Below are 25,052 nucleotides of genomic sequence, written 5' to 3' on the forward strand. Positions count from 1 at the left end.
TCTGAGCGGGGCGGTGCCACGCTCCCCCCCTCAACTTCCACCCCCCCGCCGCCTGCTGCGACTTGGTACGCCCCAGGGGGGGCCGCGGTGCGCGCCGGGAGCTGGGCGGGCGGCGCGCGCCGCCGGTGGGTCGGTCGGCGCGGAGGGGGGGGGAAGGCCGATAACAAGCGCTCCCCGCGCTGGCGGCGGCTCCCCCTCGCCCTCCCAGCCGCCATGGCCCTCAACAAGTCCATGCACGCGCGCAACCGCTACAAGGACAAGCCGCCCGACTTCGCCTACCTGGCCGCCAAGTACCCCGAGTTCCAGCAGCACGTGCAGACCACCCTCACCGGCAGGGTGAGGTAGGGCCCGCGCGGGCGGAGCGGCGGGAGGGCGGCGCAGGCCGGGCCGGGCCACGCCAGGCCGCGCCCGGGGGCTGTGGAGCGGCTCCCGAGCGCTGTGTGTGTGTCCGTGTCCGCCGTGCGGCGAGCGGGAGGGCGCTGGCACCCGTAACCGCTGCTTGTGCCTTTCAGCCTGAATTTCAAGGACCCTGAGGCGGTGAGAGCTCTGACGTGCACCCTCCTGAAGGAGGATTTCGGGCTTACGATTGACATCCCCGTGGAAAGGCTTATTCCTACCGTTCCCTTGAGGCTGAACTACATCCACTGGGTGGAGGATCTCATCGGTCACCAGGATGCGGACAAGCAAGTCCTCAGGCGAGGCATTGACATAGGTACTTGGAAAAACAAAGCGTTTAAGTCGTTACATGCTGTCAGTGAAACTTGCTGATAAGATTTGTTATGCATCCATAGAGAAGCGTGAAGTTTGAGAAACAAAAAAAGTCTAACCGGGCAATCTGACTCCAGTGGTACTTCGTTTGGCTTCTTGGCGGGTAGGATTTTTCTGCACAAACACAAGAATCACAGTAGCAGGCAATTATTTGTCTTTTCAGGGCCTTGAAATTTCTTGAGTGTAGTTTTCTGTGGTATACAAAAATTACGCCGCTAGTAACGTAGGCAAAAATGTCATTCTAAAGGAATAAAAAATCACTTCTTTTTGTTGTAAAAAGTACATAGTTAACAGACACGCGCCAGAAACTTGTTTTGCCTTTCTCATGGCTTTTCACTTCTGCAGGGACAGGGGCATCCTGCATATACCCACTACTTGGAGCAACACTGAATGGCTGGTATTTTCTTGCAACAGAAGTGGACGACATGTGCTTCAATTATGCCAAGAAGAATGTGGAGCAGAATAACTTGTCTGATCTTATAAAAGGTATGATGTAATACAGTATTTAGTAGCATACAAACGTTGTGACATATTTTTGCTGTGTTCAGTGGCATATCAGTATCTGTATACCTGCCAAATACATGCTCAGTTATTTTTACTGAAGCAGAATGTTTACTAAGGTCCAGGTCTTAAGCCAGAAAGACACAGCTTGTCTAGAATGGGATGTGTGGATAGGGAACTACTCATCCTTACAAAAATCTGAAAGTTAAACTTTGCCCTGGGGTGTTTTCCTCTCTCCATGTTTTTTTGTCTGTTACTGAAGTATTTCTTAGAGTTTGTGCCGTTTCTCCTGCTAGGAGAGCTGGAGTGCTCCCTTCAGATAATTTGCATGACACTGCCACATACAGGTGTCTTGTACAGAGAGAATCCTTCGTCCTCATTTCTGAATGAGGTCCTAACAATGCCTGTGGTAGTAGCAGCAGTATGTCAGACTTGGTCTGTGGATGAGCTTGGAAAATTTTCTGTAGGAAGTCTGTATACTAAAAAGCAGGTCTGGTATTCAGCTCTGAAATAAAAACTTTGGTTCTGCTGGAATTTGGAAGCATCCTTTTTACCAAAATGTTGTCGTCTTGGTCCATCCTCCATGTCAATCCAGGACTTGATGTGAAGAGCAATGACAGTTTTCTGTTACTGCTGCTATCATAGGATGTTTAGTGGTGTGGTGGTGTTTTGATACACTAGAAGAACCTGTGGCAAAGGGAAATGTGCCAAAGGTGATAAACTGGAGTGAATGGCTCATTGCTAGTGAGCAGAGCCATGGGCAAGGGAGTCCCACTGGTGGTACCCATAGCCAGACACTGCCTGGGAATGATCCACCCTGCCACTTTTTAACTCCTGGGCCTGAATTGTTTAGCTAGAGCTGAGTCTACTACTGTAGCTAGTAACTTGTTTAGCAAGGCATTTTGGGGTCAGATTAGAAATCTTTCTGTACCTCTGTTTTTTTAAAAAAAAAAACCTCACGATTTTTGTCAGATTCTAAGAGTCTGTCTTGACGTTTTTGCCAAAGAGCTTCATTTGGAGATGATGTTGGAATACAGCCTTTGTTCTTCTAGCGTCAATGAAAAAAAATAATTCCGTGATAGTAAAAACAGCAGTAATGTGGTGATGATTTACTAACTGCATCATAGCTGCTTTTTTCCCAGAGGAAAAAATAGCAGTGTTTTTTGACTGAAAGCGAAATACTGCTTGCAGTAACTTTCTTCCAAAGGGAATCTCTCCTATATGTGCAAAACAGAAACTGGTAAACCTGGGGATTGATTGTAAACGCTAAAAAAATTATATGGTGTTCTGAGTTGTGCATCTGTTTTACTGGAATGGGATGATGGCCAGAATTTGTCTGCTAGTATTTAAAAAAGAAAAAAAAAATCAGTACCCTGTATATAATGGTAGGTTAAGAGTTTTTCAACAACCCGGACTCTGGAAGTTTTCAAACTACTTGCAAAGGAATTTAGGATTGCTCTGTGACGTGATTATTATGTTCTTTGCTTCCCATTTGTTTTATTTGCTTTCTTATTTCAAATAAAATCACATAATGTCAACTTAAACAGCTAGCTATGTAGGTGGAATGTGGTTTAATAAGTTCTTTGATGTCATCTTCTAAGTAACTTTACAGTGATGTTAGAAAGTATGTACAATAGACCATGTGTTACTGCTCAGGTTGACATGATCTTTTTGGAGAGTTCTCATCTTAGCCCCGTTGTCTGCTTTCTCTACTGTAAAAACTAATTCTATCTTTTTTCCTTTTTTTTTTTTCTTTTTTTTCCCCTACTCCATAAAATTGAAAAGGGTATTGCTAACAAGAAAGGCAGTAAATATTCTGGTAACTGAGAGCTGGATATTTCAAAGCGTTTATGTCTCCTCTGTGTGCAACAGCAAATGCTATGTTACACCTCGGTGCCAAAAGTATGCACTGTGCAGCTTCTGGAGACATTTAGTGATTTCTTGGAAGACTGTCACCTGAACACCATCAGTCCAACTGATATAATGCCTAACTTTTGACTTTAACTGTGATGTGTAATTGTAATTAGTAATTTGTATTTAGTAATTAGTAATTTTATTAGTTTACCATTTTTTAATGTTGTAAGGGAAGCAGGGGAACAGATATCTACAGAGATAAGAAAGCATCACACTTTAATGTCAACCATTTTAAATGTGATTAACGTAATATAAGGAGAAATGCTAAGTGTTTAATTTAGAAGTTTAAGATTATATAAACAGGGAACAATGTGTAATATATTTTTTAAATGAACTATCCTTCTGTTCTCATAGGATTTAAAATTTATTTATCTCTTGGCTATACATTTCTGTACTCTGAAATGCTTGTGACTTACAGAACTGCAGCTTTAAAGTCAGTGGGTGTTCTAGGTATTATTCTTGCTGTATGTAACCTGAACTTTGGTAATTGCCTGCTGCCCTGACGATTTTGTATTCTTAGGATGATGATAAACTGTAGTAGTAAATGTTAGGAAGAGAGGCATGTCTTCTGCCTCTGTTCAAAATATCTTTGTTCTATGTGCCTTATATGTGAGTTGCAGGACTGGTGAGGTCTGCAAGAAGTCCTGCTTGTAATAATCTTCATACATGCTTTAACTGGACTTCATCCATATTGAAATGCCTGCTCCTTGGGCTGGAGTTCCTGTGGTCTTCAGAAGGTGTATGACAGGACTTGACCACAATTTCCAAGGGAATTATATAGCCTTTGGGGAAAGACAGTGGAGATCTGTGTGGGATGTTTGCCTTCATCCTTGTGATGGGTAATGATAACTTGGTGGACCCGAGTAACCAGGTTTGTCCAGAAAGGAACTCTAATCTTTTTCTTTTGTTGTGATTCTTCTAAATCATATAAGACTACGGTTCCTGTGCAGGATGCATAGTATTGCGAACGCATTAATTTTGTTTTATTATAAGGTTAGATTTAAAGCTAATCTTGGTGCTGTGTAACTTCAGTGAAGATAGCTTTATCTTAGTCTTTCTCTTTCTTAGCTTTACACTCTAGAAAGATCAAACGGTGCATTTTCTTGAGTACCAGTCTAGAATTCCGTATCTTAAAAAAAAAATGGTTTGGTCTGGGATTTCTTTTATCTCTGAGGAGCCTGTGGGGTGATTAATTGACACTTGTGTTAATTTTTGGAAGGGCTTAAAGTGAATTTGTAGTTGCAGCAGAGAACTCAGTGTAACTCAAGCAGTTCCTATTGTTTTAAACAGACTTGTGTAATTCTACTGCTGTGTATAAACATACAAGCTGTTTGTATACTAATCCTTAACTTGAAGTCTTTATTTGCGTGCTGATATTTGTTACATTTTTTTGTAGAAAGTATTGTTTAGAAAGTACAGTTTTTATATAATGTATTGTTTCAAGAAACACTGAAATGTAAATGGCATGCTAGATAAATTATGAAGTTCCTTACTGACCAAATTCCTGTTTTTCTATTAGTGGTTAAGGTACCACAGAAGACTCTTCTAATGGATGCACTGAAAGAAGAATCTGAGATTGTTTATGATTTTTGCATGTGCAATCCCCCCTTTTTTGCCAACCAATTGGAAGCGAAGGTGAGCTAGCAAACTGAACATTGCATGTACTGCAGTGTTCAGTGAGTGGAAGGGTAGCAACAATTTAACCTCGTCCCTTGGGGAAGGTTGAGTGGAAAATCCCAGATCATTATGAAATAGCATTTAAGTCTTCCCCTCACCACCCCCTGCCGCAAAGGAGTTTTGAAAAACTTAACTGTTGCCCTTCCCAAAGTGGAAGATGACCTGTTGAATTTTTTCACAAGGTCTTTCTGTCTTAGCTAATTAGTTTGGAAAGCAGACAGCTAGTAGGTCTGAAATCAAGTGCCTGTTGCATAACAGTGGTACAGAGAAATTCGTCCCTGACATTGTGCCTGTCTGTATTTTTTGTTTCCTTAGTGATTTAGGCAATATCATACAGCTCAGAACAGTTCTTGCAATACCCGCTGAGTATGGTCAGAAACTTAACTCTATAATAGAGGGCAGTAGAAAAAAGATCTAAGTGTTGAAATTAACCACTAGAGATTGTAATTGTGTAGATGGATGTAACCAGCATGTTTTACCACATGTTTCATATTAGCAGGATACTGATGTGTGACAAGTAACCTACCTAGGTTTGAGATTGTAGGGAATTCATTCAGTTATGCACATTTGAACGTATCTTTGTCTATTATCCATGGTTCTGATGGGGGGAGGATAACTCTAGAGGTGGTGACACTTGCTACCCACTAAAGATTGAGGCAGGAAGCAGTGTACAAAGCAGCCTAACATTTCCTTAAATGTTCATCTCAAATGTTCTTTTTTTACCCAGGGAGTAAATTCTCGAAATCCACGGCGTCCCCCTCCCAGCTCTGTAAATACAGGAGGGATCACAGAAATCATGGCTGAGGGGGGAGAACTAGAATTTGTCAAAAGAATTATTCATGATAGTCTACAACTTAAAAAGAGATTAAGGTAAGTGATTTCTAGTTAAAAAACCCACCAGCTTTTATCTGCTTCTTTGGCAGAAATAATGTGAAAATGATATTTTAAGTAAGGAATATAGCTGTGGTCTAGTGGTATCTGTTTGGTGTGTTTAATGATACATACACATCAGTAATTTTATGTAAAAACAGTTGTTCCTGAGCACCAATTATAACTCATCCTTGGAGGTATTTAAAGGCAGAAGGAAAAAAAAAAAAAGCCTGTAGCTTGCAGCTAAATCAGCACTCCTACTTGCTAAAGACAGTCAGTTGATTCTTAACAGCATCTGGGATGGGAGGGTTTATGACTGCCTAGTTATGTGTTCGTTACCTAGGAGTTTCTGTCTTTTCCTGGCTGAATTTTGGTAATTTGCAGCTTTACCTACTAAAGGGCACTGTTGTACTGGACGCTGTCTTGGGTGAACATAGCCGCAATAAAAACCGTAGCGAGACCTTTTGAACAAGGTAAACAGATGGCACATCTTCAGTTTTCTGACTATCAGACTTACCCTCCCCCAAATGCTGTACATTATTCCTCTAGCTCTTCTGGAAGATTCCTTGTTTTTTTTTAAATATCCTTCTAAAATATAGCTGCCAAAATTTTATGTGTGTGTTACCACAGCTTCATCAGTGCCCTAAGCAAAGGAAATACAGCCTTTTATGTGTTCAAGAAGTGTTTTGGTTTTGTTTCATTTAGATCCTTCTAGGCAGAGCATTGTATTAGAATCTCATCTTCGTCTATGTAATACCACATTTTTTTCTTCAGAATATTTATTTTCTAGAAATGGGCGTGAAAAAATGAATATATTCAGTTTCTGGAAAAACAAGACAAAGCAAAACTACATTTGATTCTGTTAGAAGTGCTTCTGTCTTGCAGTGCTTTGAAAAAAAAAGTTGCAGAGGTTGCAAATCTTGAAATGTGGTAGGATTTTTTTTTTTTTTTAATGTTGTTTCTTTCTCTGTCACCCCCTAAATCTTCTAAAGTATAAAAAGGGGATAGATAATATGGCAGAGTGATAAAATAGAGGTTTTGATGTTCAGAAGTGGTTACAAGCCAGAATTAAACTTTAGAGACTTTTTAGCAATCTTGGTTTTGCCAGCAAGGACACTGGAAAATGACTGATGTTCCTGTCAAAGAGATGTAATGTTTGGAGATGTTGAAGATGTGCAGCTGAATGGAACGATAAGCTCCACCAGAAGTGGGAAAATAAATTTCTTTCCTTTTTTTCCCCCTGTTGATTTCCTCATGAAATATGGGTTAGGTCATGGAAACCTGGATAATGAGTTACAAACGAGCAGAAGGGGTAGTCAGTAGGTCTGCTTCTGAGGCACAAATGCTTGTCAGTAGTTGAATATTCCTTTTTATTCTGATTCATTCTCCAAAGAAAGTGGAGAAATTGAAACAAATTATTGTAAGGGGTAACATCTTCCACATAACTGAAGTCACTCTTTGAAACAAGATTCTTGGTTGTTTAGGTGCTGTGTCAATAATAGTCTTAACTTTTTTCCTAAAAACTTGAAGATTCCCATGTCCAGTCTGTCTTTGGGCCTTCTGTTCCAATTAGGTTGTACTATGTCCTAGTCACTCTGTTTTAAGAGTGTGATTTTTTTGTTGTTGTTGTTTTGTTTTTAAATCTCCTCTTGTTCTTGCAGGTTTCTGATCCAAGTAGTTCTTTCTGGTAATTGCCATTTTCAGTTGATCTGTATTTGTAAAGCGCTTTGTTAATGTGTTCTTTGCAGATGGTACAGTTGCATGTTGGGGAAGAAATGCAGTTTAGCACCATTGAAAGAGGAACTTCGAATTCAGGGGGTGAGTTTGTATATGGTCCATGTATATCCTGTATATGTCCTATACAATATATAGTATGTTCTGATGCATGTGGGTAACTGAGTTTTTTATTTACAAGAAGGAACTGTGATTCCTTGTTATGGAAGCATGCAAAGTGGTTGAGATTTAATTACTGTAGATTCAAAGCTGATAGATAAGTAGCAGATATTGTCTCCAGATTTTTGTCTTTATCACGTGTAAAAGCATGTCTTCATCCGTTCTAGAACATACAGGGTTTCTGCTTTAAAATAGCCTTAACAGGGCTGTTGTAAAAAAAAAAATAAAAAATTCTAGCTCTCTTTCCTCTTAGCACGAAATCTAGCGATTTGGTTGACAAAAGAAATTGTAACATTATTTAAGTGGCAGTATTCTTTTGTGTTCAATTCTGGCACCAAGTAAAATCAAACCTTGTGCTACTATTCTCATGACAGAAGGCTGTGCAAAGGACTTTTTTGTGGCTTTCTGGAGGAAGTGTAGTCTTCTCTAATTCCCATAGAGAGAAAATGATTGTGAGATCTGTCCTTGTGTATGGTGGAGAGTGGAAGGAAAGAGAATGCATGGTGAAATCAATTCCCAGAAAGATGAACTACAGGCCATAGGGAATCCATAAACTCATTGCCAAAAGCAGATGCTGAGCTAGGCACAAAACTTCAAGTATCTGACTTTCTTCCCTATCCTTGAACTGTTGCACCTCAGTCTTAGTAGAGTGAGAGAAATCCTTGTGAACCTTGCATAGAAAAGCTGAGGTTTTCTTTTCTATTTTTCTTGAAATTACTAATTTCATTTTGTTCAGGTTTGTAATCTGTGTTGTATCAGAGCTGGGAATATGTTCATTGTAACCAAGCACATGCTGTGTTGTGGTTCAGGTTAGGATGCAGCATAAATGTTCCAGAAAGTCCACTAATTTTTTAAACTGTTTTGACATTTGCTGTATTTATTGGAAATTTTGATAGAAAGTTCCGGGATAGACACACCTTCTCCCTTCTCTTTTGAAGGCATTTCTCAAAAGTAGCAGGTATCTTCCCCCCCTTCTATGTAGACCCGGGGCTTATGCTCTGGCGCTGATGATAATTCAGAGTGAGGTGGGATGCTTGATGTTTATCCTTGCTAGTATTCAGCACATTCTGCATACCATACATAAATGCCTTACAGCATCCATGTGTGGAAAGACTAGACAGCACTAACATCTGAGCTTTAGATTTAAAGGCAGTGTAAGTTCAGACTTGATTTTTTTGGGGCAAATATAGAGAAGTATTTCTGGGCATGTTTCTGCCACCTGCAGACAGGTGAGTGGTTTGGTTTTCCAGCCTTTAGTTACCTTTGTTCTGTGTTCCTTTGCCACAGCAATGGGTTCAGTATTCAAATGTGGAACAGGAGCAGGTTGTGAACAAGGATGTGCTTTTTGCAGAATCAGAATGCAGGTGTGTGCTGTAGGTGTGCTGAATCACTGCACAAAAAGGGTCATGTTGTGTGTTGCTGAACTTGAAGCTCTGACAGGGCACAGACATGGCAGAGCAGAGATGGGAAATCCTGGGCACAGCTACCAGGCTTGGCACTGGCCAGCTTCAAGTGGCCCTGACATCCATGAGCTGTGTCAGAAAAAAAATCTCCATTTCTGTCGTGAGAAAATATCTGTATGCTAACTTTGTAATTTTTTTTTAAATTTGAAAACGTGTGCAGTAAAACTGTTGTTTATTAATATGAAATGAAGTTTTGTATTGCTGCTTTGCACAGGTTCCTAAAGTTACTCATACTGAATTCTGTCAAGGACGCACCATGAGGTGGGCACTGGCATGGAGTTTCTATGATGATGTACAAGTACCTGTAAGTAGCTTAATTCTGGTTTGCTTGTGATTGTCCGTGCCTCTTATTTGAGGAAGGGCCTAATGAGCTGTAACTGTTGTGAAACAAACTGTTCTCCTTCCGACAGGAACATGGGGTGCGCTGGGCTGTGTGGACAGTGGGATTTCTTAACTGGCTACCAGTCTGTTAGCAGTTGTTACATGTGATTCATGAATGACCTGTGTTTAGGGAGGAAGAAAGAAGCCTGTGTAGGAACTTCCTGTGGGTTTCAGTGAAAGTAAGGATCACTTGTAATATACTTCAAGTAGCATTTTAGTCGTATTAAAAATATAAGTTTGGGGGTAGATTTGAACTTTAAGCTTCCCTCTGAGAACTCTGTTTTAGTGTACCATATAGATTTAGTTACCAAATAGATATGAACATGTCTAGGTCAGACTTGTCTACATGAACGTAAGTGGAGCTTGTTCACCTCAAATAATGTGAGCCAATTGCTTTTTTGGATCCAGATGTACATCTACTAAAGACAGGTATAGACAATAACTAACCTTATAGAAGATGCGAGTAAACCTTCGGTGAACTTGGATCAAAATCTGGATGTTAGCACTTGACCTCTGTTCCCAAGATCAGCCACACTTTCTCTGCTCACAGAGAGCTAATAGTTTGAAGGAACCGATGAAGCTTTTTGCCTAATGTCTGAAAATAAACTTCCTCTGTCCATCAGGCTACCATAAAGTGCATGATCCTGTTAGCAGTTTTTAATCTAAAACTCTTTGGACTGAAGTGAAACACAGGCTATGTCCTTGACTCTTTAGTGGCTTACATTATACTCTTAATCCCCATGTCTTCTGAGTACAAAAGACATCCCACTAGTATTGCAGAGCTTTGTAATTTTTTTTCTTTCTTCTTCTAGTCACCTCCCTCTAAAAGAAGAAAATTAGAAAAACCCCGAAAACCGATTATTTTTACGGTCTTGGCCTCTACAGTCAAAGAGCTATCCATCAAAGCTGCAGCTCTGGGCTGGGATGCTGTAGAAGCTATTGCTGTGGTTAGAGCCTGGGTAGAGAAGATTCTCACTGATCTGAAGGTACAGTACTAAGTATAATATGTTAAAACAACATTCTACTTGAAAGCATAACTGTGAGAGGATTGTATGAAGTTCTGCTGTTTTCTGCAATAGGTTCAGCATAAACGTGTTCCCTGTGGAAAAGATGAAGTCAGCCTGTTTGTGACAGCCATTGAAAACTCCTGGATTCATTTGAGGAGAAAGAAACGAGAGAGAGAAAGACAATTACGAGAACTTCCTCAAGCTTCTGAAGATGTTCTGCAAGCAATGGAAGAGGGTAACACCAGCCAGAAGAGTGTGAGCAACGATTCGGACTGTGAAAACCCCAAGACTGATGGCTCTGAAACAGGGTTTGTGGCACCTGATGAGGACGTCCACTTGACCGCAGGTGACGAGCTAATGGAAGAAACTGCTGCCAAAGAAGAACACAGTGAGCACATGGAGGAGGAGGAGACAGAAGCAAAGCAGGCAGAAACATCACTTGGCAAAGGTTCCAGTAATGCAAAGGAGGAACCTCGCCCTTCAGAGGAAGCTAGCAATCTGGCAGTTGAAAAAGAACAACGTCCCAAAGAAAGTAGTAGATGTTTTCTCTTAAAGTGTTTAATGAATGTGAAGAAAGAAGGAGATGATGTATTAGTAGAAATGCACTGGGTTGAAGGACAGAACAGAGACTTGATGAACCAGTTGTGCACATACTTACGGAACCAAATTCTTCGACTGGTTGCTACTTAGCCCTTTTTCCTACTTTGGTAAAGTCAGTCAATCCTCAAATTTTGTAAACTATTTTTAATGGATTAAAATTTTCAGTTAGCAAAACCTGTTTTTTCTCCTTAAAAAAAAAGACTAAAATGGAGATTAAAGTCCCCTTTAATATTTTAAATAGCTTTTTCGGAGCTGCAACGAGTACATGAAGTGATGGGGAAATAATAGATTTTTGTGCTGCAGTTGTAAAACTACATGTTAAAGTGAAACATGTCTATGGTGTGACTTTCAAATATCAACAGTGCTTATTCTGGTCTTTTTTTCTGGTGTAATAGAATTACATGTTGTTACTAAGTAGAAATCTTTACTGAAATATTTTCTTCAATATTTTTTCAATACTAATGCAGGAAATGGTAAGTCTGCTGTGGGAATTGTTTTCTGCAGTGAGGAGTCTTCAACTAAGGGTTTAAGTATGCCTCTCTAATACATTTAACCTTTGGTCTACAGAGTAGCAAGATGAAGACATTCTCTAAGTGTCATTTCATTAAAAGAGTCGCTTTAGAAAAAAGGGGTGTTGTACTTTTTGGTGCTTGGGCTTTGAAACACAGAGGAGCCTACTGTTAGTATCTGGTTTTGTAAGCTTTGTGTTAACAACAAAACAAGCTTTTTGAGCTGTTTGGTGTAAAGAGGATTTAACTATGTTGACTGTTCCATTAGACCATTCCTTACACTGATTCAAATATAATTGTCCGAACTGATAGCAATATTCTTAAAGGATTTTGCTTCCATTTAATCTTAAGAGATTGCTTTAATGACAGGAGTGAGAGCACCTGCTCATCTTCATGGGCCAGAAATTCCTTATGCAGGACAAAGATGGGTACAGAAGCTTTAGGTTATTGCGAAGGACGACAACTGGGAAGAAGGCTGTTCCTTCCACACCTCACCCCCTAGACCTTTTCACCACCAGCTGTTTTCCCAGGGTTTCTGGGCCAATGACCTGCTCCTGTGAAAAGAGGCTGAGGGACATGGGTCTTGGGTGCCTCGGAGAGGGTGTGTGTGTATGTTTGAGATTATGAGCACTGGCCGTGCTTTGCATGAAGTCAGCCTCCAAGCTGTGATCCATTTCTCTGTAGAGAACTACAGAACATGGAGAGAAGGTATTTCTGAGAGAGAGCAGTGGGTGTGCCTGTGTTACCCAAAATGAACGATGCACTCCAGGTGGACAGAGGAAATACTGCGTAAGTTCATGCTACTGGAACCACTTCGAATCTTCACCCTTAGCTGTCAATATTTCTGGAAAGATTACTATGTTTTCTTAAGTTGAAATTAAAAGCAACTCAGAAAAGCCTTAATTTTCCCCCTCTGTTATTAACCGTTGTGTATCATGCTACTTAGCACTTCTCCTGCAGGTGGTGGACGAAGACTTACATTTTTTGGGTATTGCAGAATTTTCACAGAACTGCTTCTGACATTCATATCGCTGGGGAGAGGGAAACTAGTCCTAGCCTTTTAGAATCTGAAGAGGTTATTTTGGCTAGCTGAGCCATTAAAAACAGAAAGCAAGGCTGTTTGTCCTGTGTGCTGTTGCCTGTTTATCATTTCAGTCTGCCTGTCTGCAAGGATGAAGCAGCTCTACAAGGTAAGCCTGTGTGCTTGGGACGTGCTTGTTTTGTTGAAGCAGACTTTATTACCTTGCTTCGCTAATTACCTCTGTCTTTCACCATGAATAACGTGTACTCCCGAGGGTTGCTTAAACAAAGCCAGGTATTTTTACAAAGAAAACGAGTATTCTGTGATTTGGATGACTGTTTTAGAAATTCAAATGTTGTCTTGGCATTTTATTTAATACAAATGGTTTGACAAAGGTGAGTGTGGCACTTGGAAAGCTAATCCTGTGTTGGGAAAGAAGAGTCATTAAAAACCGTGTAATTAGTGTAAAAAGAGAGTTATCGTTGTCACATTCACGGTGCAGATGTAGCAATCAGAATCATAGAACGGTTTGGGTTGGAAGGGACCTTAAAGATCATCTAGTTCCAACCCCCTGCCACGGACAGGGACACCTTCCACTAGACCAGGTTGCTCAAAGCCTCCTCCAACACTGCCAGGGAGGGGCAGCCACAGCTTCGATCCCCGAAGAGTTTTGAGTGACACGGGCGCGCAGCGTGACCGCAGGTCTCGGGCACGCCGGGGTGTCGTGGGGACCCAGCTTGCTGCGGGCCCGTCCTCCCCACCTCGAGCACACGGAGGCGGCGCCGCTCCGGCCCGCTCCCCGCGCCCGCTGCGGGGGCTGGTAGCGCGGCCGCCTCCCGGGAGCGTGCCCGCCTCCCGGGAGCGTGCCCCGAGGCCCCGCGGCCGCCGGCAGGGCCCGGTGACCCGCCCACGGCCGCGCCGGGTCGGGCAGCGCCTGCTGCGCCGCGCGGGGCGGTGCCGGGCTTTGAATGGCGCGGCGGGAAGATGGCGGCGTCACCCTCAGCGCCGTCGCCACCGCCTCGGCCGCGGGGCTCCGCAGGGGCAGCTCAGGCGGCCCGGGGAAGGCGACCCCGCTCGTCCCCGCCGCTCCCTGCCGGGCTGTGCTGACCCCGCCGCCCGGCCTCGACCTCTCCCTGCGCGGTAGCGGGAGTCCCAGCACCAGCTCAGCAGGTACCGGCGCAAGAGAGCGCGGCCCTCCCCTCACCTCCCTTCCCTCCCTTCCCTCGGTCCCGCAACGCAGCGCTGGGCGAGGGGGAGCGGGGCTGCCGCGCTCGGTCTGCGGGCCGCTGGCCCGGGAGGCAACATGGCGCTGAGGCGGCTGCCGCCGGCGGTGGTCCCGGGGCGGTGCTGGATGGGGTCGGAACCCGCTGAGCCTCTGCCGACCCGCGGTGCGCGGGGCCTTTGCCCCGGGGACGACTCGCTGCCCCCGGGCGGCAGCAGCGGCGCTTCGCCGGTTCCTTTCTCCCCTGGGGGCAGCGGCTGTAGCTGAGGTACGTGTGTATGTTAAGGGGGGGAGCGTACAGATACGAATCGGAGGATCTTCCTGCCCTGTTCGCTGTTCAGTTGAGGAAGGTGAGAAAATGTGTGTTCTGTGCACGCCTCCGGAGTCGGGCGCGTTTCGTTGTATGTCGTTTGGCAGTGGGCCTTACTCTTGCCTTGGCCTCTAGGTGATACCATAATACAACAATCGGTGTAGTCTGTGTTCGGTGTATGAGGGGAGTTTTTCCTGTGTTATTAAATTGATTCAAGAGTACAGTAAGCTGATAAAATGTATTGCATCTAGAGGCACCACTTTAAGTGGTCCTGGTTGGCGCTCTGATACCTGCAAATGCAGGGAAGTGGAGTAGGTTTTTTTAATATGATATCTTGCATATATATATATGTATATACACAAGATGTTACATAAAGTGGCAAGATGTCATATAATGTGGTCCTGTCGCCAGCCAGGACCACTTAAAGAGATGCTTCTAAATTGAAGCTTCTCGTCACCCATCACCCCCAAGTCCTTCTCCTCAGGGCTGCTCTCAATCCATTCTCCACCCAGCCTGAATTTATGCTTGGGATCACCCCGACCCACGTGCAGGACCTTGCACTTGGCCTTGTTGAACTTCATGCGGTTCGCGCAGGCCCAGCTCTCAAGCCCGTCAAGGTCCCTCTGGATGGCATCCCTTCCCTCCAGCGTGTCGACCGCAGCGCACAGCTTGGTGTCGTCGGCAAACTTGCTGAGGGCGCACTCAATCCCACTGTCCATGTTGCCAACAAAGATGTTAAAACAGGACCGGTCCCAATACCGACCCCTGGGGAACACCACTCATCACTGGTGTCCGCTTGGACATTGAGCTGTTGACCGTAACTCTTTGAGTGCGACCATCCAGCCAATTCTTTATCCACCGAGGGGTCCATCCGTCAAGTCCATGTCTCCCCAATTTAGAGACAAGGATGTCGTGTGGGACAGTGTCAAATACTTCGTACAAGTCCAGGTAGATGACATCAGTTGCTCTTCCCCTATCCACCAGTGCTGTAACCCTGTCATAGAAGGCCACCAAATTTGTCAGACATGATTTGCCCTTGGTGAAGCCATGTTGGCTGTCACCAATCACCTCCTTGATTTCCGTGTGCCTCAGTATAGTTTCCAAGAGGATCTGCTCCATGATCTTGCCAGGCACCGAGGTGAGACTGACTGGCCTGTAGTTCCCCGGGTCTTCCTTTTTCCCTTCTTGAAGATGGGGGTATGTTTCCCCTTTTCCAGTCAGTGGGAACTTTCCCAGACTGCCACAACTTCTCAAAAATGATGGATAGCGGCTTAGCAACTTCATCCGCCAGTTCCCTCAGGGCCCGTGGATGCACCTCATCAGGTCCCATGGACTTGTGCACCTTCAGGTTCCTTAACCTGATGGTGCTCAACTTCGTGTTTAGTATCTGTGTAGTACTTTGACTACACAAAGTGAAACAAAGCTTTCAGAGCTAAGCTATAGCAGCTTTTTTATATATTTGTGTGGGGGAGAATGATCATGCACCAGTGACAGCTAGGTTGGGTTAACCTCAAGAAGGCAGTTGAAATTTGTAGTATGTTGAGAGTAAAATGCTGGCTGTTTATGCACACTAGTATTTCCGATCTAACCTGCCCTTATGCTGTCAGCAATGGTGCAGAATTTCTTGTAGAATTTTTTGAATGTGCTGGTAGAAGAATGTGTACAGTAGCGTCAGTACACCCAGTTACTTGTTTTCTGTCTCGATTTGACAAGGTCTTTCACAAAATGCTGTTCTGGGAACTATATAGTCATGGGTGATAGGGGAGGCATTACTGTGGATCAGAAACCTGTTCTCTGTCTCACATGAGGAAAGGGACAAAAAGTTTGAGTTTTCTTAATGATTTGGAAAATGGGAGGAGGAGGAGGCAATATCTGTAACCAGCACAAAGTTACTTAGGGTTATAAAGACAAGAAATAAGCAGCAAGGAACTTAGTTAAGCCAGAGGAACTGGCAATGTGGTGAAGATACTGATCAGTGTTGATAAACTGAAGTAACACACGTCGTGCAGAGTAGCTTGAGCTGCTGCTTTGGTTTATGTTGTTTTTTTAATTCATCCATAAAGGAAGAAAAAAGACTGGGCAGTTCTGTAATCTGTGAGGGTTGCTGAAGTCTCTGTAGCAATAATTTAAAAAGGAAAGAGTCTGGATAAGGATGAGATGACAAATACATTGTAATGCCATTATATTAATCAGTGCTGAAACTCTCTGTTTGAGTATGTTTTTGGTGATGGCTGCCGTGTCTCAAAAGCAAATGTCAGAGCAAGAGTTCAGTGAAGAAATGATTTGAGTGTGGAAAACCTTATAGGAGGAAAATTGAAAAAATGTCAGGAGATAAGAAAAATGGTGAAACATCCATAGGATATATTGAAAAATATAGGGAAGATTGTTTCTTGTTACCTTTTCTCATAATACAGGAGCCTTGTAGATAAGTTTGACCTTTAGGTATACAACCTAAATATTCAAGAATGATACTTGACTTTTTAATTTTTTTATTTCCTTCTCCCAAAGGGCAATATCAGCAGGTAAATGTTCCTGAAGACCAAGCAGACAAGTTGCTTCTTGCAAGCTGGGGTCTTCCCCAAGCAGTTCTGGAGACATACCAGAGTCTGGGAGTAGTACAGATGTTTGAATGGCAAGCAGAATGCCTAATGCTTGGACAAGTTCTGGAAGGGAAGAACCTAGTTTACTCAGGTATGCAAACATCTGGCAAAACAGTTTCCCCCCCTAACTTTCCCAGTGCCATTTACAAGAACATATCGGTGCTGAAGGGTGCTGATCTGGCAGATAAAAAGGTCAAGATCCTCTTTTTTCTGGAGGGATCCCACTGAGATCTGTCCCATCGCTGTACCTCAGACCTGACTTGATGGACTCCTTTCCAGATGTGAGGAGAGACTTTTTTCCCCCATTTTCTCTGTTAATGTTCCTTTAGAAACTGCGAATTAAGAGTCAGTTAATGACACACTCTTTTATTTATTACAGACTTTCTGTGGTTGATACATGGCAAACAGCAATGCTCGCCAGACAGGAGGGGTTAATATATTTATGGGATAGGTCAGTGTGGTGATGGCTGAGCTCTCCTGTCCAACCAAGAGACTGTAGTGGGGTTTTTTTTTTGCTTGGTTGTTTTTTTTTCCCCTTGCTTATCTCTGAGCTGCTGTTGCTTGTGGAGCAGAGATGAGAAGCTTTGGTAGCATGATGGAAGAGGCTAGAAGAGAAATACTTTGCAATCTTCTTGACCCTTTATGGGGTTAACTGCAAATGTGGTTGTGGCTGTGGGAAAGGGGCATCAGTTGAAGCATCCTGCCCCAAGTTCTCCAGTAACTGCTTTCTATACTAGCTTTATGATACTTGTTCCTTGGATTTCTTTTTTAACTTTAAAAATTAAGTAGAAAAAAAAAACAACTTTTTTTTTCCCCAGCTCCTACCAGTGCTGGAAAGACTCTTGTTGCAGAGTTGCTTATTTTGAAGCGAGTCCTGGAGACTTGTAAGAAAGCTCTTCTCATCCTTCCCTTTGTCTCTGTGGCCAAGGAGAAAAAACGTTATCTGCAGGTAAGCAGCATTCAAGGAGGGTAAATTTATGGGTTGTAGTTGTTGGGTCACAGTTTTTAAACAGAAGTTTTCGCATGGATTTAAGGGGAAAAAGATTTTACAGGGTTGTTTGAGAAAGGATTTGTAGATAATTTAGAATTTGCTCTCGTTCAAAGTTGGAGATGAAAAAAAAATGAAGTTTTAGCCAAAAAGGGAAACTTGAGAAAATTTTAAGGAGTTGATTATAACATTTTATTTCAGCTTTGACTTTTAAAGCATCATTACTTTTATGTATTCACAGATTTTACAATATACAAACTTTAAAGGAATTTTCTAACTAGAAATTGTGTCTGAAAAACTACAAGGGGAAGGTGTCACATTATCCGAAAGGATAAAAGGATATTCTAGCTCTCCTTGGAGTGTTCCACCAGAACTTTGTGCCTTTGATTTCACTTTGACTTTGCTAAAAATATGTTCTGACAGAATGTGGTTATGCCTTGGCTTCTTCACCCCAGCTATTTAAAAACAAAATTACAGTGGGAACAATCTTTTTAAAACAAAAATATTTTTTCTTGAAAGACTTTTGTATCAAACATTGTTTCTATTAGCTAATATGTCAAAGTAACAATTACTAAAAATAAACACAAAACCAGCAGGCATTTTTGTTATAGTTTCTGACATTTAAGACATTTTGGGTGTTAATAAACTGAGATGGTTTCTTAACCTTGCAAATTGCTAGGAAATGTTACAAACTGAGTGCAAAAGCTACTTTGGACTGATTGATAAGGGAGACATGCTTTACTTTAACCTTGTGAAGCTGGAGGATTAGTGATGATGTGTTCTACTACTCCTGACCTAAGGTTTGGCTGTAGCTGCACATACTTGAAATCATACGGTGTCCTACCCATCCGACTCAAACATTTGTCCCTGTCCCTTTTTTTAATGCAGTGTGTAATGTGCCAAAGCTTTGGCACTGCAGTAATGAGCCGTGGAAGAAAAGAAGTCATTGTTCCTTGACTTTCCATGGGAGATGGGACAGCTTTGTGTTTGGAGTCCCACATTTGGCTTTTGCCCAGGATTTCTCAGGGGCCAGGCTTCTTTTTTACATAACCCACTGGTATTATAAATGGTTGCACTGTGTATTCTCTAACTTTTTTATAGTAAATGTTGTTATACAAAACAGTGGTCCTCATCTCTTTCTCAGTTATGCACACTTTATCCTGCAATGTGTACTGTGTGGCTTCTGCTTTGGAAATAAAAAATGACAGTGGGGAAAAAAAAAAGCAGCAGTAACTGGCTGAGCTATGGCTTTAATCTGATTAGTTGGCATTATGAGTACTAGAAATTGTAGTTGTAGGATGCAGGCTTTTATGTGATTCCAGCAGGCATTGGTCAAAATTCAGAGTTATAACCTTGGCATGATGTTCTGTATCCTTGAAAACCAGGCCCTGTTTCAGGAGGTGGATGTGAGAGTTGAAGGCTACATGGGAAGCATGTCTCCTGCTGGACGTTTCTCTGCTGTGGATGTTGCTGTCTGCACCATTGAGAAAGCCAACAGTCTAATCAATAGACTGATAGAAGACGACAAAATGGACTCACTGGGTAAAATGCTAAGGCTTGACTGTTGCGGGGATGAGGTTTATTACCTACTCTGAGTATGTGTGAAATCATGGGATACTTTGTATTTGCTCAGTTCTGTATGTGACAGACAACTTTTCTATTTGGAAATAAATTTTCATAAAAGCTGCAAAATACAAGCATGAGCTGAAATTGCCAGTTTAACTGTCACCTAAAGCAGGCTTGTCTGAAACTGCAAGATTGTACTTTGTCTTCTAATTAATTCTAAATTTAGACTAGTTCGTAATGAGGGTGTTTTATCATTTGAGATGAGTTATTGGGAAATGACTGCAATTCTGGCTGGAGTCCATCTCGAGCTTGAGCTGTTCCTTTTGTTGATGTCAATCCCCTGCTGATAGCTCACGTTGCCTTTGGAAATTGTTGAGAGAAACTCAAATCCTCTGCCTGGCAGAGCTTTCTTTGCTGTATGAAGCAGTTAAAAGCAATTTTGTGTTGCTAATTATTATATAACGTGTGTCAGTTTTGAACATGCAGGTACACAGGAGATGATATTCCTCTTGTTCAGCCTCTTGACACTGATGCTAAAGAAATTTTTAGGAAAGTGAATTAGAGAAGAATCTGCTGCCTTCTCAACGTGTCAGCTGGGAAGGAATTTGTAATATGTTGTGATACTTGTTTCTTTTCTTAATTTAAACTTGAAATTAAGAAATTACTAGTTTAATTGCATTTAAAAAAAAAAACAAATCCTCCCTGCCTGTCATTCAGAACTTTTTAAACAGGATGTGGACTTAAAGCAGCCTAGTTATTCTACAGTAAACGTGTGATAGCTCTCAGGTACTTTTTAGTAGGGTTTTTTCAGCAGCCTTCTAGGGACACACCTGATTTGCAGACCGAAGGAGAAGACAGGCTGGCCTCATTTTCAGTAGCAATGCAGTGTGACGATACTGCAACACAATACCCAGGTCTCTTGTGGGTTTGAAGGTATTATAGCTGAGTAGCAGCAGCAGGTGTAGAACAAGTGGCCTGCACAACGAACAGTGGCATTCCCTGTGCTTTGGCCTGCAGGTACCACTGGTGTTCTGTGCTTCATTTCACTCAGCAAAGTGTGCTGCTGCTTGGCACAAAGACTGGAAAGGTAACTTGTATGAATTTTACTTTGGTAGATATCTGATCATGCTGTCCTGTCTCAGCTGCGGGAAGAATTCAGATAAACTGTTGTACAGGGAAGCACGAAGAAGCTTTCTCTGACAGCTGAATAAATATGTATTTGGTGACCAACGAATTACGATTTTTAGAAGTAAGCACAGAATAGAGGAAGTTCAGGAAGACAGAGGAGCTGGATGGGTAGGAATTTGTAGAAAAGGCTGATGAAGCAGTGCAGCACTCTTTTCTAACTGAAGTGGCTTGAAAGAGAAGGGGGGAGAAAACAGACGGAGAGAGAAGGAACATACGTAGGAAGGAGAGAAAAAAAATGAGAAGGAAAAATAGCATTGAAACAGATAATATAAGGTCACATTTGCCCTTAAGCTCCTGCTATTCTAGCTGTACCAGGAAGATATTACATAGCTGCACCAAAGAGGGAAAAAAAATTCCACAGCAGCAGAACTAATGAACCCTTGTGTCCTCTGTGCCCTGCTTTTTTTCTTTAACCTTCCTTCAGCCTCTTCCATGTCCCTGTATTCCTGTCAGCTGGCCAGAAAGGGAACATACTGCTGCTAGTTAGGATGTGTGCAGGAGGTGCACTGGGTGGCTGAGCTGTAGTGGCTCTATGGTTTCTCCTCAGGGGAGACCTTAATATGGTCTGTTGTCTCCAGCTGCTGATACTCAGAAAGCTTTTTAGATGTTCTTTTCAGTATTTCTACACATCATACAAATTTGGTGGAGGTGGCTAATAGATTGAAAAGTCATTTGCAGGAGGCAGGATCACAACAAAGCAGTCATGTAAGGATTTTCTTCATTAGAAATCCAAAGCTGAATAGTAGAGCTCATTCAGGTTTGGTTAGTGAGAAAAGATGTAACAGGAAGCAGGCTATGCCAGTGTAATTACATCTGCTCTAGGTTTTTTTCCTGACATTATTGTATTAGTAAGGAGTGATGTTTTTAACTAAGACAGTGATGTCAACAAAGCGTTTGACTAGCTCATTTGGTGCTGTAATGTTCCTTTCCAGATACTCTGAAGCCTGGGGGTTTTTACTAGCAGAGAGATTACAGTATAGATGCTGCAGTACTGTTTTGCGGGGTGGCCAGACTTAACAACTCAACCTATTTATTTTTATTTTTTTTCAAAGCTGATTGTGTGTGTGTGAGGTTGTGGGGGTGTGAAATGTCATGACATAGGTAACGATTTGTCTCTCTCAGAAGAACGAGTGACAGAAGGAAGCCATGGTGGTGTTGGTAAGGACAGCGGGATTTATGAATATAAATTTCAGTTCATCATGTTGAATATGAAAGGATTGAGGCGAACTGTTCTTAGTATGGAGTTCTGTCAAATATAACCTGAGTGCTTCTCTTTATCAGGAATGGTAGTTGTGGATGAGTTGCACATGCTGGGAGACTCTCATCGAGGATATCTGCTGGAACTCCTTCTGACCAAAGTTAGATACGTTACAGAGAAGGCTGCAAAACGGTGGGTGGACCAGGATGTTTGTCTTTTAATGCTAAATTATGAATGGCTCTAAATATTTTGTTCTCTGGGTCACTGGAAATTTGGGTTAGCTCCAGGGTTTTTATGAGAGTGATGACCTAGACTATTTTGGTTATTAAGGTCTCATCATACGACCTCTCAAGGGCCTGCCATTGTAGTCAAAACCCCTTTTCCTCATGGTTTTCAATTTGTGTGCTACCATGGGATTCATTCTCACAGGAAAAGAAATAAGGCTGAAGCTTTCATTTACTTTTTTAGCCTATTTAAATTTTTTTTAAAACTTTCTTTTAATGTTTTTACTAGCAGACTTGCCCTGCTTAATTTTGCAGTGTTTCATGGAATGGGGTATTTATCCACTGAAACATTCAGGTATTGTGGAAGAGTGAGCATGCTCTTCACTTGACAATGGTGAATTGATCAGAAGACTGAAGGGAATGTGCCAGTAGTCTGCTTAGTTAGCAGTGCTCAGAGTGATCTGTGGTTTTGCTTATAACATGCGATAGCCTGGTGGTTGCATGGTTTCTTGCTGTTAGCACAACTGATTGGACACTGGGGAACAGATTAAACGTTTCAAAAGAGCTTTAGAGGCTTTTAAGAGTTCAATATCTAGATCCCCAGCACCAAACCGTCCAGCGGCTCCGTAGTGCCTGAACACAGGCAAAGGCAGATGGAGGAGATGGTGTGTAGATCTTCTTAATCTTTATTGGTGGCAATGAGAAAAGAGTCAAAATCAACTGTTCCCTTATCACCAAAAGCCAGATTTTGCCAGTTTTCTCTGCTGCTTCCCGTCTTGTGAGTCGTACCAGTGCTGGGCTAAGCACAGACTACGTATTTAGTTCTGGGGGAACTGCTATTTCTACACTGGCTGTCCACTGGACATTTTAGCCAGTATTTCCCTTCCTAATTTCCAGGATCCAGCAGTGTTCTGGATCTAATCACCTCTGACTTTTTCTCATATTCTCCCCATAAGTCCTGGAAGCCAGTACACGTCAGAGCAGTGCGAGTGACTTTGCCACTCCTTTTACCTTGGCTTATCATGTAGCTGCAGCACAGGCGCAGGTCCACTCTCTGCTTCCCTGCCTTGCATTGAAGAAGCAACAAGGAGAAAACATTTGTCAGGGAAGAAGGGACAAATGCATCAAGGAATGTTCCTGGGAAGACCTTCACCATTTAGGTCCTAGATTCTCCATCTCTTCATCATGGTCAAGTTGACAGTGGTTCCCCGTACTACTTACTGACATGAAGGAGGTGGCTGCTGTTTTTGTTTTGGAATCCACTTGAGATTCCTAGAGCTGAAGACCACATTTTCTCTCAAATGTACTCCCAAGCCTGTGGTGTTTTTTCTTCCTGTTATTTAGTGGGACCCACTTTATCCAAATTCTTTAAACACTGTCCAGCCTGACTGATTATCAGAATGACCAGTGCTTTTAAGAGCTTTTTTAGGTGGTTAGCTGGATGTCCCACTGAAGTGTAAGGCTGTGTCTTCACACCGAGAGAATGTTCTCCAGTGACCATTGCCAGCACGGGTGCCCTTGCTTCTCAGTGAGGATTTGGCAGACCCATCAAGAATTCTGCAGCAGATTTTTCTCCTGCCCAGTCCACGAGTGTGTTGTGGAGCTGGAACTTTTTTAATCCTTGAAGATTAAAAGTTGCTTTCGGGGGGAAAAGGTCAAAAGTTGCTGTAGGAGGAAAAATCTGTGACCTAGGTGGCAGAGCTGTACTAGCAAATGCTTGAAGAGCTTGGATAAGAGAGAGTCTGCCTCTCCACATCTTCCTTATTTCTCTCTTGTCACTGACTGGCCTTTTTTACTCTAGCTCTGGGTAGTCTTGTTTCCTCTGTCTTGTCTTTGCCAGGATTACCAGGACCTTCTAAGAAGCTTTAGGCTGCTTCTGAGCTCACATTGATTTGCCAGACCTTTTTATTTTTTAAAGTGTCACTTTGTGGCTCACTGCAATGCAAATGAGTAGTTTTCAAATGTAGACTCAGGAGCATAAAAAAACCCTATTGTGTGGATGTGAAAGCCTGAATTAAAATATATATTTGGGTATCTAAATTAATGGTTTGTGTTTTCAGGTCTGTTAAGAGTCCATTACTTCTCACAGCCTTTAATGGAAGCTGCTGTTCACTACTTTGAGAACTGAAGCTGCTTTCCGCTTTGCTGAACTAAGGGCTTTGGTTCCCGACTCTAGGAACACCTTAGTCTAGTGTTATTTGTCCTGAAATTGAAACAAATGGAAATGTTTTAATGAACGCATTCAAGCTTAGAAAGATTGCGGTGGAGACTCAACCATTCCTTTATTTCCATATTTTTGATAATGGCAAGGAAATAGTTGATTTATTTATTTGTTTTCAGTTTCTCCAAATAGGCAGTCAGTTTATGGCTGTGGTTACCTAAAGCAGCTTAAAGTTTAGGTTCAAAATGATAAAAAAGTTGAATTATCTTGTTATCAATGCATAACCTGACATTGTGTTTGCTGAGAGTAGAGTATGGCTTGTTTCTTTGTCAAGAAGTTGAAAAAAAAACTTTGCACTTTAGATGCTGGAAGGAAGTAGATTGAGTTAGTTTTTCTGAATCCTGTTTTCCAGAACAGTAGCCTGTGTTGTCACTAACTTTCATTTTCTTTTCATCACTTCCAGACAGGCGAAGAAGACCAGTCCTGGTTTTGGTGGGATACAGATAGTAGGCATGAGTGCTACCCTCCCTAACTTGGGACTCCTAGCCTCATGGTTAGATGCAGAGCTCTACTGTACGGATTTTCGCCCTGTGCCCCTCAAGGAGTGGGTGAAAATTGGCAGCAACATTTATGACTCCTCCATGAATTTAGTACGAGAATTCCAGCCCAAGCTCCAACTGAAGGTAACGAAACTCTGAGGAGTGGCTTTGCCATAACACTTTTTGTACAGCTAAAGTTAAAAAGACAGATACTGGTATGTTTTTAATTTTGTTTTAATAGATGACGATCCTAACTTCATTGATTACTTCATAGATTGTATGCTTTAACTAAGAACCAAATTGGGTTTTCTATCTTCTACTGATTTAAACAAAACAAAACACACTCACACTCATGCAGTTCTTGAAGTTTCTTGAAACTGACTTGAAGATAAAGCTGACTTTGCAGTTATCTTGTTTCTGAGCACTTGACAGATGTAAAGAGTTTGATTCTC

General features: G+C 42.2%; 2 protein-coding genes across 2 annotated transcripts in view; both read left to right on the forward strand.

The window, feature by feature from the left end:
• Positions 1-99: 99 nt before the first annotated feature.
• Positions 100-12,479, forward strand: METTL16 (methyltransferase 16, RNA N6-adenosine). The gene is made up of 9 exons (XM_068417406.1): positions 100-341; positions 513-712; positions 1,114-1,254; positions 4,703-4,818; positions 5,588-5,730; positions 7,479-7,548; positions 9,301-9,390; positions 10,280-10,453; positions 10,547-12,479. Exons 1-9 carry the CDS (start codon positions 214-216, stop codon positions 11,162-11,164), a joined length of 1,680 nt encoding a protein of 559 aa, XP_068273507.1. The 5' UTR covers positions 100-213; the 3' UTR covers positions 11,165-12,479.
• A 1,093-nt stretch (positions 12,480-13,572) lies between these two features.
• The window catches only part of POLQ (DNA polymerase theta), a 51,717-nt gene continuing 40,237 nt past the window's right edge, over positions 13,573-25,052 (forward strand). The window contains exons 1-6 of the mRNA XM_068417459.1: positions 13,573-13,774; positions 16,645-16,827; positions 17,555-17,685; positions 19,110-19,266; positions 21,760-21,868; positions 24,525-24,744. Of these exons, the coding sequence (XP_068273560.1) occupies positions 13,573-13,774; positions 16,645-16,827; positions 17,555-17,685; positions 19,110-19,266; positions 21,760-21,868; positions 24,525-24,744 (1,002 nt within the window). The remainder of the gene's footprint in view (positions 13,775-16,644; positions 16,828-17,554; positions 17,686-19,109; positions 19,267-21,759; positions 21,869-24,524; positions 24,745-25,052) is intronic.

The sequence above is a fragment of the Nyctibius grandis genome, chromosome 23 (assembly GCF_013368605.1).
Source record: "Nyctibius grandis isolate bNycGra1 chromosome 23, bNycGra1.pri, whole genome shotgun sequence".
Taxonomy (NCBI): Eukaryota; Metazoa; Chordata; class Aves; order Nyctibiiformes; family Nyctibiidae; genus Nyctibius; species Nyctibius grandis.

Excerpts from the sequence above, each read along its gene's own strand:
- METTL16 (XM_068417406.1), top strand. The coding sequence starts at position 214 with ATGGCCCTCAACAAGTCCATGCACGCGCGCAACCGCTACAAGGACAAG. Across the intron at positions 342-512 it reads ACCCTCACCGGCAGGGTGAG|CCTGAATTTCAAGGACCCTG; the intron begins GTAGGGCCCGCG and ends TGTGCCTTTCAG. Across the intron at positions 9,391-10,279 it reads ATGATGATGTACAAGTACCT|TCACCTCCCTCTAAAAGAAG; the intron begins GTAAGTAGCTTA and ends TTCTTCTTCTAG.